This window comes from Elephas maximus, chromosome 3 (genome assembly GCF_024166365.1).
Source record: "Elephas maximus indicus isolate mEleMax1 chromosome 3, mEleMax1 primary haplotype, whole genome shotgun sequence".
Taxonomy (NCBI): domain Eukaryota; kingdom Metazoa; phylum Chordata; class Mammalia; order Proboscidea; family Elephantidae; genus Elephas; species Elephas maximus.
This window is the reverse complement of record NC_064821.1, coordinates 125,112,349-125,134,149: the sequence shown is the minus strand read 5'-3', so window position 1 is coordinate 125,134,149 and position 21,801 is coordinate 125,112,349. Positions and strand designations below refer to the sequence as shown.

Sequence of the window (21,801 nt, the reverse complement as noted above, 5' to 3'; positions counted from 1 at the left end):
ATTTGATTCCTGTGTATTGCATCTGGGGAGATCCACATGTATAGTTGCTGTTTATGTTTAAAAAAGGTATTTGCAATTAGGAAGTTGTTGGTCTTGCAAAACTCTATCATGCAATCTCTGGCATCATTTCTATCGCCAAGGCCATATTTTCCAATTACCAATCCTTCTTTGTTTCCAACCTTTGCATTCCAATCACCAGTAATTATCAATGCATTCTGATTGTATGTTTGATCAATTTCAGACTGGAAAAGTTGGTAAAAATCTTCAGTTTCTTCATCTTTGCCTTTAGTGGTTGGTGAGTAAATTTGAATAACAGTCATATTAACTGTTCTTTCTTGTAAGTGTACGAATATTATCCTATCACTGACAGCGTTGTACTTCAGGATATATCTTGAAATGCTCTTTTTGATGATGAATGCAAAGCCATTCCTCTTCTAGCTGTCATTCCTCGCATAGAAGACCATATGACTGTGCAATTCAAAATATCCAATACCAATTCATTTCAGCTCACTAACGCCTAGAGTACTGACCTTCATGTGTTACATTTCATTTTTGATGACTTCCAATTTTCCTAGTCATACTTTGTACATTTCAAGTTCCAATTATTAATGGATTTTGCAGCTGTTTCTTCTCATTTTGAGTCGTGCCACATCAGCAAATAAAGGTCCTCAAAGCTTGACTCCATCCACGTCATTAAGGTTGATTCCACTTTGAGGAGGTAGCTCTTCCCCAGTCATCTTTTGAGTGCCTTCTAACCTGAGGGTCTCATCTTCTGGCATTATATCAGACAATGTTCTGCTGCTATTCATAAGGCTTTCACTGGCTAATTCTTTTCAGAAGGAGACCGCCTGGTCTTTCTTCCTAGTCTGTCTTAGTCTGGAAGCTCAGCTGAAACCTGTCCACCATGGGTAAACCTGTCGTTATTTGAACACCTGTGGCATAGTTTCCAGCATCCCAGCAACACACAAGACCCCACAATATGACAAACTGACAGATACGTAGGAGAATAACTTGGTAAAAGCATGCATCTCTGACTGACTGTGAAAACTGAATGATGCTGCCCTGCCAAACTGGATCATTCACAGTGAGGCTGTTGTATAAAAGAGAAATAACTTTCTATTCTATATGCATATTTTTTAATAGCATCTTGACTTTAAGAAAATGTTAATGCAATTGGGACACTACTATATAAAAAACCTAAAATAAAATATTTGTCACTAAAACCATAAATATTTCAAATGGAAAGTTGGTGACTCTTGTTATGCCATTGCAAAATATTTGGTGCAACTACTTTTTGTAATAACTTAGAAGGCAGACGATGCTCCTATTGAGTCTGTAGCTCGGGAAGAAATGGCTAGAAAAAGCCAGAACATTGTGCTGACTGCTCCATGTTGCTTTTAGCAACATTTTATAAGACATAGGTGAACTCAAGAAAAAAAAAAAATGACTACTTCTCAAGCAGATTTAAAAGAGAAAAGAAAGTATCTGGTAACTTAAGACCTCATAACCTTGAAAGAGCCAAAAGCTTCTGTACCTCCAAGCAGCAGGACGTAAGACTGTTGTTGCTGACAACCTTTCTCAAAGGCTTCTCATTAACATCACCCCCCAACCCACCCATCAAAAAAAGGGATCCAGCCCTGAGGCAAAACCCAGACTATGGATATTGCCTTGACGGCACTGGGTTACTGGGATCCAAGCCTATTGTTTTGGTTGGCCTGGAGAACTGCTATTAAAATAAAAAAGGAAATAAAGCAAGTTTAATAAAAATATCAACAAGAGAACAGGGAACTGACTGGAAGCAACAAGAGAAGCCTACCAAGTTTGAAGAAAAAGGCTTTGCTGAAGTAACCATAAGATTAGCTGGCAAAAGCTTATGATTTTTCAAACTTAAAACAGCATCCAAGGAGGGCAGTCTCCAACACACCACTTCAACGGGTCTATGCAAGACAATAGACAAAGTGGAACTTCTCTGAAGGCCAGAGGCCTCAGAAGAGAAGATACAAAGAATTTCTCCAAGATAGCAGAACCAAGACAGCCAAATGGACCAACAAAGTTCATCCGCCAGGGCTGACAGCCTTAGTTATCCCTCCTTAATAGGGTTTATCATTTGCTATGGTTCAGTGACACTGTAAATCCCCAAACTTCCCATTTCTGAATGGCAGCCTTTATTTCACTTGCCCTAGTCTTGGTCCTCCATTGCTTTGTTGGGAGGGTTAATAACTTGACTTTTAGTTTATAGGTGATTGAGTATAAGGAGCCAAATCTAGACCTAATGGAGGGGACTGTATATTAGTGAAAGACTCTTGACTTTTGAATTGGATGACTCTGGGCTGTCTCCCTTGGGGAGTGAGTGAATACAATTTATGTGTGACAAGAAGAGAGCATGTAGGTATTTGGATGACAAGAGGAGCGAAGTGTGGTAGAGGCTGCCAGTTAGTTCTCTCATCCTTCTAGAGTAATAGAATTGTACCCATGCATTTGGTTGCCGTGCTGCACTATATTTACCAGGCTTCCTTGCAATTAGAACATGACCAAATTCTCAACAATGCCACGTGAGCAGAAGTGATGTATACACTTCCAGATCTGGGGCTTTGGACCTTCATGTTCTGTCCCCCAACCTACCACCTACATGAGATAGCAACCCTGCTTTGACAATATAGATGATGACAGTGGCCCAGGAAATGGCCAAACAACTTGGAAGGAACCATGGTCCCTGTCTTAGTTATCTAGCACTGCAATAATAGAAATAACACAAGCGAATGGCTTTAACAAATATAAATTTATTCTCTCACAGTTTAGGAGGCTAGAAACCCAAATTCAGGGTGCCAGCTCTAGGGGAAGGCTTTCTTTCTCTGTCAGCTCTGGGTTAAGGTCATTGTCTCCTTTCAACATCTGTGGGCCTGGCATTCCTTGGAGATCTCCATGTATCTTGGTATCAATCTTCCTCTGGGTCTAGGAGGTTCTCAGTGCAGGGACCCCAGGTCCAAAAGACATAATCTGCTTCCTGTTCTTCTTTCTTGGTGGTACTGACATTCCTCCCTTTCTGCTCACTTCTCTTTCTTCTTATCTTTTGTAAGATATAAAATATAAGGTGATATATGCCACACCCCTGGGAAACTCCCTTACATCAAATCAAGGCTGTGACCTGAGAAAGGGTGTTGCTTCCCACCCTCAACCTCATTAAGATTACCTAATCCTGCCTCATTAATATAATGGACAGCTCACTCCCAAATGGACCCATAACCACAGGCATAAACCAAAAAAAACAAACCCAAACCCATTGCCAGTCAATTCCAAGTCATAGCAACCCTGCTCTATAAAGTTTTCAGGGAGGGCCTGGTGAATTCAAACTGCTGACCTTTTGATTAGCAGCTGTAGCACTTAACCATTACGCCACAAGGGTTTCCAACCACAGGCATAGCGGCTAGGATTTACAACACATCACAAAATAGAGGATAATCAGATCACAAAATGGAGGACAACCACCCAATACTGTGACTCATGGCTTAGTCAAGCTGACATATATTTTGGGGGGACACAATTGAATCCATGACAGTTTCTAAATGACGTCAAGAAAAAAAGCTGCCCCATTAATCTGATGGTTCACATTGAGGCTATCCCTTGAGAGAAAAAAATGCACTTCTTTGTTCTTTAAGGCACCTAAGTATTAGGGCTTTTTATTACAGTAGTCTTACTGTCACTAGTATATGGCTGATGTCAGAAATCCACTTCTTATACCCTGGACCTGTGAAGATGTCTTCAGGAAATGTTTGCATATCTGTGTGCTCATGCTAGTGAGTACACTAAACAATGCTGAGTTAAAGAACAACCTTGGGGAGTTTAAGCCTACATAGTGTGTGCAGTAGTCAGGGCTGACCCTAACACTGCCTTATATAAATACTTCTGCTTTGCCTCTGCACCCTGTAAAATCCTGCAGGACCAGCAATGGCAGCACTGACCTCAGGCACCACTGTACTGCCGCAGTGGCCAAGGACCTCCAGGCTGCTACAATGTCAACCTAAGAAGGTGTAATATTGGACTTTCTGGACTCAAAAGTGTAGTCGAAAGCAATGAATGCAAGTGACTGCACATCCTATAAAGAGATAACAGACCATCCTGTAAACTTGCTAACAGGTGACCATAAACCAGTATTGTGACCCTTGGCTCATCACCCACATCCAGGATATATAAGATGGAGATTGATCAGGCACCCAGAGAGATTTGCTGAAGAGCTACCCATTTCCTTCTACTTCCCCACTTGCCAGCTGTAAGCCACAAGAGAAAGGACTTCAGGATTCTAGGGTTTTGAGGCTGAACCAGACCTAAACTGGGGAGAGCATACCAAAAAATCAAACCCATTGCTATAGAGTCGATTCTGACTCATAGCAACCCTATAGGACAGAGTAGAACTGCCCCATAGAGTTTCTAAGGAGTGCCTGGTGGATTTGAAATGCCAACCTTTTGGTTAGCAGCCGTAGCACTTAACCACTATGCCATCAGGGTTTTCAGGGAGAACACAGATATGTTAATTAAATGAGAAACTTAAGTCTTGATTTAGATTGACTAGACTTTTTAAAACCTGAAAATGAGACTGTCAATTTCTTCATGATCAGAAAAGCTATCTGCCTGAGCTATCCACAGGAGAAGACAAAGAGTCAACATAGCATGTTCGAAAGGAAAGAAAATGTCAAGTTGCTTTGTCTGCTTGTAGCCACCAAGTGTGGCTCATTCCAAGTGGACCAGGTTTGGGTGGCAATGTTTGCCTGCCTGGCTATTATGCTTCCACCAATAGCCAAGAATTACATGGAACTGCCATAGCACTCATTTTCAATGGTAATATCATGTGGTGGCAACAGCAAAGAGGGGAAATTGATCAGATTTTTCTAGTTTTTCTCTCTTCAAGGTCAGAGCAATTAGAACCAAGCCTTTAAAATGAGTAAGCACTAGGGGTTCTGGACATACCACAGAAGAGGGAACCCTGAGGAGGGTTGAAAGACATTCCAGAAGAGTGTTCTAATTAACTGTACACCTGGACCCAGGTGTACTGAAGATTCCAGATGCAATTCTTCATCAAACCTGCAGCACTGTTAGAACCAGGCTGCACTGTTCCATCAATTTCGAGGGACTTAGAAAAGTGAAGTGTGTCTGTTCTTCTGCCTGCCGCAGTTTGCTGGCTTTTTGTTGCTGTTGTTAAAAGGAATTTAATAATCTTAATTAAAAATTCTTAACATCAAATTTCATCATAGGACTTGCCAACTGGAAGCAACTCCAGGACAAGCCCCTTTGGGATGTGGTCTTGGACCCAAGGCCCATCAGTGCCACATGGTGAGGAGCTACCTGGAAGTTACTTCAAGATAACATCCTCGAGGGTTTTTTTTTTTTTGAAGTTTTAAATATATTAGATGCTCTTGATTGCCATTTTTTACACAAAGTTGCTAATGCATTATAGAAAGTTTTAAGTAAAAAAATTTTTTGTTAAGTGTTCTTTGTACAACAGTGGCTTCTGGTCTGGTGAATTACTGTGGAGAGAGGAGGTCTGCAGACTTTTCCTGGGTGTGCAGAGCCAGCCCTGCACCATGGCCTGTGGGAAGCAGGCTCCCAGCCAACAGGAGACGGCGGTTGAGGAGAGGGCTACAGCTGCTGTCAAGGGAGGAGTCCCTTCCGTGGAGTCTCCCCCGACCAGTGCCCCTTTGCTCTTACATTTCCTGGGGGAGGGAGGGCTCTCCCCAGGCTACATATGGCAAGAGTTAAATACAATCCATCCAGGAATCTTGTAAGGAATGCCTTGCCAGAAAAGTACCCCAGTACCAGCTCTGGTAGAGCAGGTAGGAGAGAGCTCAAGATCAAAAGATATCTGACACAATAGCCAATACGGTCTCGTTATTACAAAGCCAGCAAACTGGGGCAGGCAGAAGAGCAGCCGCACCACTGTTAACTTTTCTAAGTCCCTTGAATTTGATGGAACAGTGCAGCTCATCTCTAACAGTGCTGCGTATTTGATGCAGAATTACATCCAGAGCCTTCAGAACACCTGGGCCCAGGTGTACAGTTAATTTGAATACTCAGTGAGATGCTTTACGAAGCTACCTTCTGGCCCTGAACTGCCCAACTTCAGGCTTCTTTTGTAGGAGACACAAACTTACATTTTATTTGACCTAATCCCATTTGATACAATCTGTAACAAGTTAAAAGCTCCTTCCAATAAATAAGTTTTCTACAGGTCTGTAGAAAAGTGGAGGAAGGAGAGCAGGCAATTAACAAAAGGAAGAAATAGAAATGGGCAATAAACATGAAAATATACTTAATTCTGGTAATTATCCAAGAAATGTAATTATAATAAATGGAATATGATTTTCTGTTTATCAATTTGGCAAAATTTTTCAATATGAATTACATATGGCTGGAAAGGATCTGGAGAAAAAGGATTCTCATTCAACACTGATGGGAGTGGAACTTGGAACAGTCTTTTCGAAGGACAGTTTGGAAATAGCCATGAAAATTCAAAATGCATTTGTATGTGAGTGTGTTCATGTATGCCTGTGTATGTAATGTATAGAAAAGGGTCTGGAAGAATACACAACAAACTTAACAGTATTTCCATTTCTTAGAAGAAGGGGGAGGTGTCATTTTTGTGACCATATTTTATTTTTGTAGTTAAAAGTTTTAAATGAAAAAAGTTACACTAGCTTTTTAAAGATTATGTAGACAGTATGAAATATTTTAATTGCTTTATTTCCCTTTCAAACGATGTGTTGGTTGTGTAGCATGCATCATCTACCCAAGTGTGAGTAAATTTTGGCAACCTGAACCTTCCTTTAACATACGTGGCTGTTTAGTATTTCACCACCCAATGAAAAGGGGGCTTTCTCAACCAGCAGATAAGTACAGGGTGATGTTTTCCATCCTCGAGCGTACGGAATAAAGCTTGCTTTTAGCAATTAAAAATTCAAACAGTCTTCAGGAAAGTATTTTCAAATAAAGTTGAGAGATTTGCCTTTTTAATAAAAATAATGAATTCTATTATTAGCTTTTGTCTTTTCTTTTTGGCAGGCACCATCTTCAATTTTTACGCATGTGCCAAGGCTCTGACCTTCCACCAACCCATACTGACATACCTGCCTATGTTTTCAGAACAGCATTCATGAGAAATAACAGCGAGTCTTCCAAGAAATCTTTTTGTTTTTTTAATCTAAAAGTTTTAAGTGAAAATCAGGTCATTTAAAATATAATGAGACATTCTTACTTGGTCCTCAAAAGATAGAGCCTGAGCAACATCTCTTGGAAATCCATCAATAACAATGCCCTCTTCATCAGGCATTTGCATTAATTTCTGTTTTATTTCTGTAATTGTCGTTTCCTTTTACAAAGAGAAAGGATGAAAAAACCCAGAGTTAAGCCTAGTTCACTTAGAACCTGTATAAAAATCTTTGAAGAATAGAAGCAAATAAGACAGCTGTACCTGTGGGGCCAATTCTCCATTTGTAATTATTTTGGCAATAAGACTCCATTTCCTATTACTGCTGGTGCTGTGGATCTTCTTTCTTAATAATTCTCCCACTGAAATGTATTGGAATCCATAACGTTCTGCGATTTTCAAACTTTGAGTACCCTTTCCACTTCCTGGACCACCTATTATTTAAAACAGGAAAATGATGACCTTCTGAAACAATTAAAAAAAAAAATCCCTTTTGTACAACTACTACCTTCATCTTGGAGTCTCTGGTTGGTACAAAGAAGTAATGTGTGTGGTTGCTAACAGAAGGGTTGAAAGTTTGAGTCCACCCAGAGGCTCCTCAGAAGGAAGGCCAGGAAATCTACTTCTGAAAAATCAGTCATTGAAACCCTATGGAGCTCAGCTCTATTCTTGTACACACCGGGTTACCATGAGTTGGATTTGACTCAATGGCACTGGTACTTTTGTCTTGAGACATAAATTCTGGGCCACCAGTACCAGGATGGGTAACTGTTTCATTTGTGGCATTTTCAGCACTACCTGGGAGTCCCTGGGTAGTGCAAATGGTAAATGTGCTCAGATGCTGTCAAAAGGTTGGTAGTTCGAGTGCACCCAAAGATACCTCAGAAGAAAGGCCTGGTGATATACTTCTGAAAAATCAGCCATTGAAATCCCTATGGAGCACAGTCATACCCTGACACACATGGGATCGCCACGAGTCACAGTCAACCCAACAGCAACTGGTTTTTACTGGTCACTGCCACCTCTGAATGCGGAACAAGTGTAGACTTGGCCAAGGAAAGGTAGAACTGTTTTGACCAACTGTATTAGATGAAAGAGACATTTTTTCCTATACGTAGCTTAGAAAATAATACTTTTTTGAAATTTCAAACAATGCAGTTGAAAGAAATCTTTCTTATTTTTTTTCTATGTAAAGTCCAACAGTTTTTTGCTATGAAAACTCTGAGATACAAAAAAAAAAAAAAAAAGATTGAAATAACAGAAATGTGTCCTATGCCAACAAAGAGTTAATGTGCATTTGGTGAAACATAACAATTATTTTTAAACCAAAGGCTCACCAATATTGACACAGCTTATTTAAATCTCTTGCCTTATCACCTTAAAATTCAAAAGAAGTTTTATACCATGAGCATGCAGGGTAAATTGAAGAGGTTTTTAAAGTAAAACGATTTCATAGCACTCATGATAATTTTGAGCTCATTAGCACTAAATAATCAACATTTTGCAACTTAACTATTACTAATCATTTTTTGCTGTTGCTGTTGCTAGCTGCCTTCTAGTCAGCGGACTCATGGTGACCCCACGCGTATGAAAGCCCACAAATGAAACGCTACCCAGCTCTGAGCCATCCCCATGATCAGCTGATTAAACTATTGTGATTTCCCAGGGGTTTCGTTAAATTTTCAGAATTAAATCACCAAGACTTTCTTCCTATTCTGTCAGTCTGGAAGCTCCACTGAAGCCTAATTAACACCGTAGCAACAGGAGAGCCTCCACTGACAGATGGGTGATGGCTGCATATGAGATAAATTAGTTGGGAATCAAACCAGGTCTCCGGCATGGAAGGTAAGAATTCTACCACAGAACCACCAACGCCTCAATCATTGGTAACTGCGTTTTTTTTAAAAACATAAATAATAAAACAATCATATATATTAATATACGTGCCTCAATTTATTTCCAAATCACGCTGGATCAATTTTCTTGTTAACTTTATATTTCTGAACAACCTAGACTAATTGGAATTTAGAGACAGAATAAATTGCAACATATAGCCCACAGTAATCAGCCCAATGTGTAGTTACGTCATGGCAATCACCAAAATGAAATATTTTCAAGTACTTAAGCATAAATTATTGAACGTAGGCAAAACATTTTAAAAAGTCAATATCTCATAAGCTATGAAATGTTTTGGTAATATTCACTGTCAAATAATTAAAATTTATTAAGCAATATTAAAAATTCAATAGTACAATCCAAATACCAATGTCATATTTTAAGGGGATAGAGAAACAAATCACTAATTTCATATGGAAGGGAAAGAACCCCCGGATCAGCAAAGCATTACTGAAAAAGAAGAAGAAAGTGGGAGGCCTCACTCTACCTGATTTCAGAACCTATTATACAGCTACAGTAGTCAGAACAGCCTGGTACTGGTACAACAACAGGCACATAGACCAATGGAACAGAATTGAGAACCCAGATATAAATCCATCTATGTATGAGCAGCTGATATTTGACAAAGGACCAGTGTCAGTCAATTGGGGAAATGATAGTCTTTTTAACAAATGGTGCTGGCATAACTGGATATCCATTTGCAAAAGAATGAAACAGGGCCCATACCTCACACCATGCACAAAAACTAACTCCAAGTGGATCAAAGACCTAAACATAAAGACTAAAACGATAAAGATCATGGAAGAAAAAATAGGATCAACCCTAGGAGCCCTAATACAGGGCATAAACAGAACACAAAACATTACCAAAAATGATGAAGAGAAACCAGATAACTGGGAGCTCCTAAAAATCAAACACCTATGCTCATCTAAAGACTTCACCAAAAGAGTAAAAAGACCACCTACAGACTGGAAAAGAATATTCAGCTGTGACATCTCTGACCAGCGCCTGATCTCTAAAATCTACATGATTCTGTCAAAACTCAACCACAAAAAGACAAACAACCCAATCAAGAAGTGGGCAAAGGATATGAACACACATTTCACTAAAGAAGATATTCAGGCAGCCAACAGATACATGAGAAAATGCTCCCGATCATTAGCCATTAGAGAAATGCAAATTAAAACTACGATGGGATTCCATCTCACACCAACCAGACTGGCATTAATCCAAAAAACACAAAATAATAAATGTTGGAGAGGCCGTGGAGAGATTGGAACTCTCATACACTGCTGGTGGGATTGTAAAATGGTACAACCACTTTGGAAATCCATCTGGCGTTATCTTAAATAGTTAGAAATAGAACTACCATACAACCCAGAAATCCCACTCCTCGGAATATACCCTAGAGATACAAGAGCCTTCACACAAACAGATATATGCACACCCATGTTTATTGCAGCTCTGTTTACAATAGCAAAAAGTTGGAAGCAACCAAGATGTCCGTCAACGGATGAATGGGTAAATAAATTGTGGTATATTCACACAATGGAATACTACGCATCGATAAAGAACAGTGACGAATCTCTGAAACATTTCATAACATGGAGGAATCTGGAAGGCATTATGCTGAGCGAAATGAGTCAGAGGCAAAAGGACAAATATTGTATAAGACCACTATTATAAGATCTTGAGAAATAGAAAAAACGGAGAAGAACACATACTTTTGTGGTTACAAAGAGGGGAGGGAGGGAGGGAGGAAGAGGGCTTTTTATTGATCAATCTGTAGATAAGAACTGCTTTGGGTGAAGGGAAAGACAACACTCAATACAAGGAAGGTCAGCCTAATTGGACTGGACTAAAAGCAAAGAGGTTTCCGGGATAAAATGAAAGCTTCAAAGGTCAGCGGAGCAGGGGCTGGGGTCCGGGGAACTTGGTTTGAGGGGACTTCTAAGTCAATGGGCAAAATAATTCTATTATGAAAACATTCTGCATCCCACTTTGAATTGTGGCGCCTGGGGTCCTAAATGCCAACAAGCGGCCATCTGAGATACATCAGTTGGTCTCAACCCACCTGGAGCAAAGACAAAGGAAGAACACCAAGGTCACACGACAACCAAGAACCCAAGAGACAGAAAGGGCCACATGAACCAGAGACCTACATTATCCTGAGACCAGAAGAACTAGTTGGTGCCCGGCCACAATCGATGTCTGCCCTGTCAGGGAGCACAACAGACAACTCCTGAGGGAGCAGGAGACCAATGGGATACAGACCCCAAATTCTCATGAAAAGACCATACCTAATGGTATGACTGCGACTAGAGGAATCCCAGAGACAATGCTCCCCAGAACTTCTGATGGCACAGGACAGGAACCACCCCCGAAGACAAATCATCAGGCATGAAAAGGACTGGTCAGTGGGGAGGAGAGAGATGCTGATGAAGAGTGAGCTAATTAAATCAGGTAGACACTGGAGAGTGTGTTGGCAACTCTTGACTGGAGGGGGGATGGGAAGATAGAGAGAGAGGGAAGCTGGCAAAATTGGCACGAAACGAGAGACTGAAAGGGCTGACTCAATAGGGGGAGAGCAAGTGGGAGAAGGGAGTAAGATGTATGTAAACCTACATGTGACAGACTGATTGGAATGGTAAATGTTCACTTGAAGCTTAATAAAAATTAATTAAAAAAAAATTCAATAGTAAAATGAGTTGACGTTCTCACTACTAATTGAACATACCAAGTTTCTTGTGTGTTGAAGTGATTATATATAAATCAAAACCAAACCAAACCCACTGCCGTCGAGTCGGTTCCAACTCATAGTGACCCTATAGTGGCCCTATAGGACAGAGTAGAACTGCCCTATAGAGTTTCCAAGGAGCGCCTGGTGGATTTGAACTGCCGACCTGTTGGTTAGCAGCCGTAGCACTTAGCCACTATGCTACCAGGATTTCCGTCGTTATATAATTGTTTAATAAATGTTTCATTTTTGTCACAAATATAAATAAAAGAGAAATGGGTTATTTATTCAGATAGTAAACAAAGTTTTTTTCCTCTTCCCGGTCTTTTCTTCTTCTCTTTCTTTTTCTTTCTCCCTTCTCTCTCCCTCTTTTCCTCCACTTTCTTGAGAAAAGCGTTCTGGATGGATAGACTTGATTGGCCAGGGCTTAGGTCAACTTTAAACATTTTAATGTGAAGGATTTTAAGGGAATGAGAACCATTTCTTATTTCTGACTCTCATATAATGCACTAATAATATTTAGCTTTCTACAGGGTCGCAGAGTGGGTCGGAATCAACTCAACGGCAATGGGTTTGTTTATTTTTTTTTATTTCACCTTTACATTGCTTTATTAAATTTAGGATACAATTTGCTTACATTTTTGACCCTTCTCTTTCTAAGAGATTCTAAATCCTATCCTATTAGATGTAACATTATAAACTACCTGTACTAAATTAAATTATTTTATTTGCAAATCAAAAGTAAGTTTTGGTTCTAAATACTTGCTTTTGGCCTATAAGCATATGGGAAAATCATAGACTGGCTTGAGTAAAAGAAATTATATGACCAACTCCATCAAAAAATTCAAACAGACCCCTAAAGAATAAAAATTATCTTTCAGAAACTAGATTTGCAAACTTCGTCTCACAAACCATCACTCAGAGATTATAAATTCCACTGCATTTTGAAAAATTCAGTTATGGCACCTTCGGAAACCCTGGTGGTGTAGTGGTTAAGTGCTATGGCTGTTAACCAAGAGGTTGGCAGTTTGAATTCACCAGGTGCTCCCTGGAAACTATGGGGCAGTTCTACTCTGTCCTATAGGGTTGGTATGAATCGAAATCGACTCAACAGCAGTGGGTTTGGTTTTGTTTTTTATGGCATCTTCAAGGTAAAATTGTTTGCTTGCCTGTTTTTTGTCAACAAAAGGGGGCAACAGCAGACAACAAAAAACATGATTAGCACAATTTGCAGAGAATAGCATTAACTTATTGGATGAGTTCGATTACTTAAGCTTTGTAACAAATTAATTTTACTTTATTCTTTCTGAAGCCAGAGTCTGCATAATCTTGTTCTATTTGTTTATTTCTAATGCTTGTAAATACTAGGATCCATCTAACTCTTAGATTCTATGATTATGTTAACACAGGAGAGATTCATACGTGTGCCAACCTTCTAAAAAATTCTGCAGTGCCTAAACAGAAAATTTCTTTATTTGGTTGTAATACCACATATGCATCCTGACCTCCTGCACCCGTTTTTTTTTTAGGTTGGAACTAACAAAAATTTGTAAGGTTCAGGTGCAGTTATTTCATAATTCATCAAAAGTCATAAGATGGTCTAAATTTTCTCAGATAACCTATGGCTGGGCTTTTCCTTTCCTTCCTTATCTCAGTCCTCTAAGAGTGATTCACATTCATTGATTCTGCATCATTCTTGAAATACATAAAACGTTACAATACAACCTGGAAGCCTATAATCAGAGTCACACCTTAAGAAAACAAGTTGATTTTACTAATTAAAAGAAAAAAAAAACTGTGAAGTAGGAAAGATCTGAAAATTTAGAATTTCTCCAAAGGTCTTTTTTTATTAAACTATTTTAATCATTGTCTTATAAAATTCACAGCCCCCCAAAAAATACGTGCTGTTTTTCACAAGAGTAATTTGGTATTATATCATTTTTGTGAACAACCAAACTTCCATTTGTTCATCACGCTAATAATCACTGATACTTTACTAGTAGCTACAAGAAAAACAAAATTGAAGGAATGTATTCTGTCCACATCTAAACCATAAAATAGTGAAATATTTTACAATTATTCTTCACCTGTAGTTCTATCTTTTAGTAAAGTATTTCCTGGTCTTATAGGTAAGGGTCCCAAATTTTTAAACATGAAAAAACATTCCATTTTCAAGAGTAGACATTTATGGCATAACAGTGATTGCCATAGCCATAGAAACATTTTGACTTTTAGAAAGCAGATTTCCATACTCTCTCCCTACACTATTATTTTTAACAATTCAGGGCTAAATGTATTTACAATTTCATATTTCATTACACTTTGAAATGTGCAAATGTCACTTCTTCTAGTCTAGTGAGCTTAAATTCTTGTTATAGCTTGGTCTGTTTATTTGCATGCTTTTTTCTTAGTTGCCATCATCATTATGTCCTCTCGGAACACTACTCTCTGCACGGGGGCTATATGCCTTTTTACTGGCTAAGATAGCTTTGAACCTTTCACGCTAGATTTTTGCTTTTGGTCATCTCTGTGCAAGTTGAGTCAGACTGGAAAGTGAGCAATGACTGCATCTGTTGCATGTTCACAGGTCTCATCATGATCTTTATAGATTCTGAGAAGGTTAGAATGTGCAAGAATAGTCCAAACGCATTTTGCAAAAATATTTAAGACATTTTCAACATCCATTCCTAGCGAAATGGCATCGGGCTGATATTTTCACATTCAACCTAAGACTCATAGTGGCAATTTAAAAAAAAACTTTTTTTTGGATTATCATTATTATTTTGATTAATACTCAGATGTTCCATGTTGCTGTATAAAACACAATTCTATTAGATTTGCTTGTCTCATGACAGTGAAACTTAAATTTTATTACAAACACTGCTTTGCCATAAAGAAGATTCATTTACACGAGTCTTAACCAACGCATCTTTATTTATTTTTCCCTCCCAAGTGAATAACCCCCCCCCCAAAAAAAAAACCACTGCCGTCGAGTCGATTCCGACTCATAGCAACCCTGTAGGACAGAGCAGAACTGCCCCATAGAGTTTCCGAGGAGTGCCTTGGGGATTCGAACTGCCGAACCTTTGGTTAGCAGCCATAGCATTTAACCACTCGAAGCGAATAGTGAATAAAAATTCAATTCATTGAGTAAAAGGGAAAACACATCGTGTTTAGAAAACTTACAATGGATCATGCTATCTATGTTTAATACTAAATAAATAAAATCACAGGACAATAAATCTTGGCAAGCTAATTACTTTCAATTAGTTACAAATAATTTCCATGACATTGTAATGACATTCTATAAAAATGCAACAGGCATTAGATTATATAATTATAATAATTTGTTTTATTGAAAATCGTGCTAAAAATATTTCCACCCACTGTCTCTTTAGCTTTTGCTTCTCTTCCTTGTCATTATCCAACTAAATATTCTCAAAAAGATACATAAATGATATACTTTTGAAATTTAAGTATATAGACAAAGTTATCAATTATATGAGAATTTGCTTTCGTTCTCATACCTATGACAAGAATAATCTTGGGTCGAGGTCTAGTAGGATCAAAAACCTCATACTCCTCAATTAACTCTGCAGTCTCGGAGAGATCTGTGTCACTTTCTATGGAGAATTGATGGATTGGAGGGAGCCGATCATACCGCCGATAAGGAAAGTTTGAATTTTCAGGCATCACTGCAAAAGAGTAAGATAACTTTGAAAAGGAAAAAAAAAAAAAAGCATAGAAAACATTTCTTGCACTTAAAAATTCATGGAAGAAAATTAAAAACTAGATGAGTTTGATGTTTTCTTCAACTGGAAGAAAACTCCTGAGGGGTTAGTTAGCAAACTTTTAAGAGTAAATATTTTAGGCTTTGAGGGCCAACCATCTCTGTTGGTAGCAAGGTCATCCATGGTAGCATGAAAGCAATCATAGACAACATATAAACACACATGCGTGCCTATGTTCCAATAAAACTTTATTTACAAAAACAGGCCTGGGCCACACTTGGCCCATAAGCCCCATGCCATAGAGGAACTTTCTCAGGTAATGCCTAGTCTTAGTTGGACGGGTTGTATACAGCCTGGTCTCTGTGAACGGTACTCCTGAGGGTTGTGCAGTGTACAGCCTTCACAATCATACGCAGCTGCCGTGGAGCCCACCCTTAGGGATCATTTATTTCATTCATTAAACAAATAAAGATGTGCACTTACTATGATCCAAGAAATCTAGTGTGGCCCAGTGGAAATATCCAGGGGCATTAGACACATAAAACTAGAATACTGTTACGATAAAAGGAAAAATATTGAAGTTGTCAAGTATTTCATTTTACTTCGACCCACAGTCAACACCTGTGGAAGCAGTACTCAAGAAATCAAATGGTGCATTGCATTGGGCAAATCTGCTACAAAAGACCTCTTTAACGTATTCTTAAGCAAAGATGTCACTTCGAGGGCTCAGGGGTGCCTGACCCAAGCCATGCATGGTATTTTCAATCATTTCATATGCACGCAAAAGCTGGACGTTGAACAAGAAAGACTGAAGAAGAATTGATGCCTTTGAATTATGGTGTTGGCAAAGAACATTGAATGTATCACGGACTGCCAGAAGGAACACAAATCTGTCTGGGAAGAAGTACAGCCAGTATGCTCCTTAGAAGTGAGGATGGAGACATGTTATCAGGAGAGACCAGTCCCTGGACAAGGACATCACGCTTGGTAAAGTAGAGGGTGGGTGAAAAAGAGGAAGATGCTCAATCAGACAGACCAACACAGTGGCTGCAACAATGGGCTCAAGCACAGCAACAAATGTGAGGATGGTGTAGCACTAGGCAGTGTTTCGTTCTGCTGTACAGAGAGTCCCTATGAGTTGGAACCGACTTGACGGCATCTAACAACTTACAAGCCAGTTAGAAGGATAGCAGCAAATTTCTAAATTCAGAGTATTTTTCAAGGTCCCAAAACTTACTTTCTTAAACCTCCTTAATTAAAATACACAAAAATCAAGATTTAAGTTGATTTTATATCTACAATGGCAACAAATATTTGCCATTTATTGCCAGACATGTTAGTGTATTGAGGGTGATTTGATGGAAAAATAAGATGTAGTCTTGTCCCCTCACCCCTTACAAATTGGAATTTACATGCTTATATTCAATGCTCTATGCACACTAAGCAGCATTGTATATAATTAAGTGCTAAAATGAATGGATACCTCTCATGGTGAATACCACAGGAGTTCAATGAATGGGTAGATCCATTTGGGCTGGAGTGGTAGAAAAGTACTTGTAAAAGAAGCAGGGCCTGAACTTTGATAGACAAGTACAGTTGATAAAATGTGGGAAGTATATGCCAGTTGGTGGGAACGGCACAAAGACTTCGAGTCATAAATACAAGTGGCATGTTCAAAAGGACCAGAGAACAGAGCTCACAAACCCAAATCAGGCAGATGGTCTCAATCAGTTGTCGAATTCATGGCTCCCTCCTTCCTCACACCATTGTGTCACTATGCCAGGAAACACAAAGAAGCTCTAAGTATCCAGAGGGCCCTGGCACAAAGGAGAGAGGATGCCATCTGGCCTTCCATGAGGGACTTGGCTAAGGGGACTATTGTCTCTTAGCATGGCCTAATGCTGACATCTCCTCCCCTAGATGTTAGATCAGGTAGGACTTTCCATTCTTTCTTGGTACAAGAAATGAGGCCATTGACTAATGACCCACTGGCCTCAGTTTAGTCCCATGAAAGGAGTGGGGTAGTCTGCAGATAACCATGGATATTCTTTAGAAAATGCTGGCAAGGTCTACATCAAGAAAGACGCTGGTAACAGCATCTGGCTTTGCCTTAAAATGTAATTACTTTACCAAATGCAAAGTAAAAATCTAGGCATTTACTTATTACTCTTCTTCTCTCACCCTTCACATCTATTCCCATAGATGCGCCCCCAAAACATACCCCAAATGTATATGCTTTGCTCTGTCTCCACTACCACAAATCTTCCCCAAACCAACATCGCCTTTTTCTCAGAAACTACTGGAATACTCTTTACCACTCAGCCTATTTCCACACTTGTTCCCAGGATCCACTGCCTGAGATGCTCTTCCGCTGATGGTCCCATGGTTGGCTGCTTCTTGTCATTCACACCTCACCTTAAATGTCACCTGCACTAAGAGGATTTTTCTGATTTTTTAATCTAGTATAGCTACCCAGTTAATCTCAAGGATATCACTCTGATGCTCTGCATATCATCTACCACTTCACCATCTGAGAGTTTTCTTATTCATTCTTTCCTTTATTATTTGTCTTCTCCCATAAGAATTTAAGTTCCATGAAAGCTGGGTTCTTATCTATGACCTGGAACACTGTATTCCAGGTTCTAAAACCATGCTAAGCACATAGTTGTTCAATAAATATTTTTTGAAGTAATATCAAAGAGAACAGCCTTGGGAAATAGACAGTTTTTTGTGGAGAAGAACCAGGAGATAGGACAGGTAGGCAGCTTACAGTCACAATGTGGAAGGCCTTGAACACCAGGGTAAGGGGTTTAGCTTTTATCTGGTTGAAAGTCATAGGAGTTTTTTGGGGTAGAGAAATAACATACATAAATACTTCAAGAAAATTAATCTAGTGGCAGTTAGAATGGATTTGAGTAGAGAGAGACTAGATGCTAAAAGAATAGCTAGGAGGCTGTGAAGATAATCTACAGGTGAGAAATGAGGGGCTTAAGCTAAAGCGATATTAGGTTACATGGTGTCATGGATTGAATTGTGTCCCCCAAAAATATGTGTATCATTTTGGCTAGGCCATGATTCTGTATTGTGTGATTGTCTACCATTTTGTCATCTGATGTGATTTTCCTGTATCGTTAATCCTACCTCTATCATGTTAATGAGGTGGGACAGGCAGTGGTTATGTTAATGACGCAGGATTCAATCTACAAGATTGGATTGAGTCTTGGAGCCAATCTCCTTTGAAATATAAAAGAGAAGCGAGCAGAGATACAGAGGGACCTCATACGACCAAGAAGGCAGTGCTGGAAGCAGATCACGTCCTTTGGAACTCGGGTTCCTGCGTGGAGAAGCTCCTAGTCCAGGAGAAGGTTGATGACAAGGACCTTCATCCAGAGCCAACAGAGAGAGAAAGCCTTCCCCTGGAGCTGACACTCTGAATTTGGAATTCTAGCCTACTAGACTGTGAGAAAAGAAATTTCTCTTTTTTAAAGCCATGCACTTGTGGCATTTCTGTTATAACAGCACTAGATAACTAAGAAAGATGGAAATGAATGGCTGGATGTTGAAGACGTGGTAAGGGTGGGATATCAGAAATGAAGGAAAGAGACAATTCAAAAACAATTTCAAGTTCCAAATCTAAAAGAATAAGGGACACATTCCATATATTACAGTTATCTCTCTGCCTTCTCTTTTCTGCTCCCAAAACACTGGGATTCTCTCATTTCTGACCACATCACACCCTCTTCTACCTTAGAAATATCTGTTCCTGGTTCCCTCTCAAGCTCCTTCATCCTCCTCTGGTTAACATCTACTCAGCTTTCTGTCTTCCGATATTACCATATATGTCATTTCCTCCAGGAAACCTTCCCTGAACCCCACGCCATACTGGATCCATTACCCCTGTTAATATGCTTAGTTCCATGATATACAGTATTTCCTATAGCACCCATTGTGCTTATAATTATATTTTTAATGCCTGACTTCACTGCTAGTCTGTAAGTTTCATGAAGGTAGGTTCCAGGTCTGTTCGTTTTGGTCGCTGCATCCTCAGTCCTAGAAAAGTGTTTAGCATATGGTAGTATTCAATACCAGAAAGATGTTTACTTGTGTTTTATTGACTATGCAAAGGCATTCAACTGTGTGGATCATAAGAAATTATGGATAACATTGCAAAAAATGGGAATCCCGGAACACTTAATTGTGCTCACGAGGAATCTGTGTATAGATCAAGACGCAGTCGTTCGAACAGAACAAGGGGATACTGCGTGGTTTAAAGTCAGGAAAGGTGTGCGTCAGGGTTGTATCCTCTCACCATACTTATTTAATCTGTATGCTGAGCAAATAATCTGAGAAGATGGGCTATATGAAGAACACGGCATCAGGATTGGAGAAAGACTCATCAACAACCTGTATTGTGCACGTGACACAACCTTGCTTGCTGAAAGTGAAAAGGACTTGAAGCACTTAGTGATGAAGATCAAAGACTACAGCCTTCAGCATGGATTATAAAAATCCTCACAAATGGACCAATAAGCAACATGATAAATGCAGAAAAGACTGAAAGATTGAAGTTGTCATGGATTTCATTTTACTCGGATCGACAATTAACAGCCATGGATATGGCAGTCAAGAAATCAAAGGACACACTGCATTGGGCAAATCTGCTGCAAAAGACCTCTTTAAAGTTTTCAAAAGCAAAGATGTCACCTTGAGGGCTATGGTGTGCCTGACCAAAGCCATGGTGTGTCAATCAACTCATATGCATGTGAAAGCTGAACAGTAAATAAGGAAGACTGAAGAACTGACACCTTTGAAATTATGGTGCTGGCGAAGAATACAGAATATACCACGGACTGCCAAAAGAACAAACAAATCTGTCTTGGAAGAAATACAGCCAGAATGCTCCTTAGAAGCAAGGATTGCAAGACCATGTCTCACATACTTTGGACATGTTATCAGAAGGGACCAGTCGCTGGAGAAGGACATCATACTTGGTAAAATAGAGTGTCAGTAAAAAAGAGGAAGACTCTCAATGAGGTAGACTGACACAGTGGCTGCAAAAATGGGCTCAAGCATAACCACTACTGTGAGAATGGCACAGGACCATGCAGTGTTTCATTCCACTGTACATACATAGGGTTGCTATCAGTAGGAACCAACTCGATGGCGCCTAACAAGAATATTCAATAAATGCTTACTTTATTACCCATCTGACTTCGACTGACTTCACGAAAATAGGAAGTGGAAGGGAGTGCTGGTTTTGAAGTAAATATGGTATGTTTGGCTTTAGTTATGTTGAGTTCAAGATGAAAACGAAACATTCCAGAGGAGAAGCTTTATGAACATTTGGAGCTATGGAAGTAGAGCTCTTACTCATAGGTAATCATTTGTTCAATTGTGTATGTATGGCAGAAAAGAAAATAGATGCTCATCTCACATTTGCAGTAAAATACTTTAAAGAACAGGCAATCAATAATTTATCCTTGCTTTTATATTTCTTACTTATGAGAGTAATTTGCTTAGAAGATTAAAAAAAAATTTTATATACTAATTTTTCATGATAACATTTACTAGCATAGCTATATCAGTATTGGGTCACTACAAGTCAGAATTGACTCAATGGCAATGGGTATGTCAATATTTGAGGAGAAAAAAAAATGAATGAACCACTCTATTTCTAGAAATAATCATAATGCTTTAAGTTATTGGGCAGTTAGTAATTTTGTTGAATTCAATGAACTGCTCCACAAATTACAGCTAAAAGCTATAAAACACAAATGGGTAAGGCATTTCATAAAAACAAAATTTTATTATTACAGGGCAAAATAGTTTTGAAACTACTTTTCATCTTTGAGCATACATTCCAGATATAAGGCAGTATGGTACAACATTCGTATCACCATAATACAGGAAAGGTTTTATTTGATGATTAATTAAAATATTTCTGAGTGTGACCTCCAGTACAGTATTAGGAGGTATGGATACCCTAAAATTGGAAAGCAATTTCGATTTTATTGAAAACTAAACCTATGTTTTTCATTCTTGTTCGAGCTTACGCTGCTAGATGAGGAGTTTCAAACCAGTCATCTGTGGGCCCAATATAGCTTCATAGAAATATTTTGTTTGGTTTGGCATTTTTCAAAAATCTGTACTTGACTTCCTTTAGATGACAAATGTGTTCTCCAGCTCTGCTCCCTAGTTTGGCCATACTTCCCACCACTCTTTATTATACACTTGGTCTGCCT

At 39.1% G+C, this 21,801-nt stretch overlaps 1 protein-coding gene across 3 annotated transcripts in view; it reads right to left on the bottom strand.

Annotated features, from left to right (window-relative positions):
* AK5 (adenylate kinase 5) overlaps nt 1-21,801 on the bottom strand; it is a 401,842-nt gene that overhangs the window by 312,387 nt on the left and 67,654 nt on the right. For all 3 annotated transcript variants that reach the window (XM_049875613.1, XM_049875612.1, XM_049875611.1), the window contains 3 exons: nt 15,356-15,523; nt 7,460-7,629; nt 7,244-7,357 (listed from right to left, as the gene is read on the bottom strand). In XM_049875613.1, the coding sequence (XP_049731570.1) occupies nt 7,244-7,357; nt 7,460-7,629; nt 15,356-15,523 (452 nt within the window). The remainder of the gene's footprint in view (nt 1-7,243; nt 7,358-7,459; nt 7,630-15,355; nt 15,524-21,801) is intronic.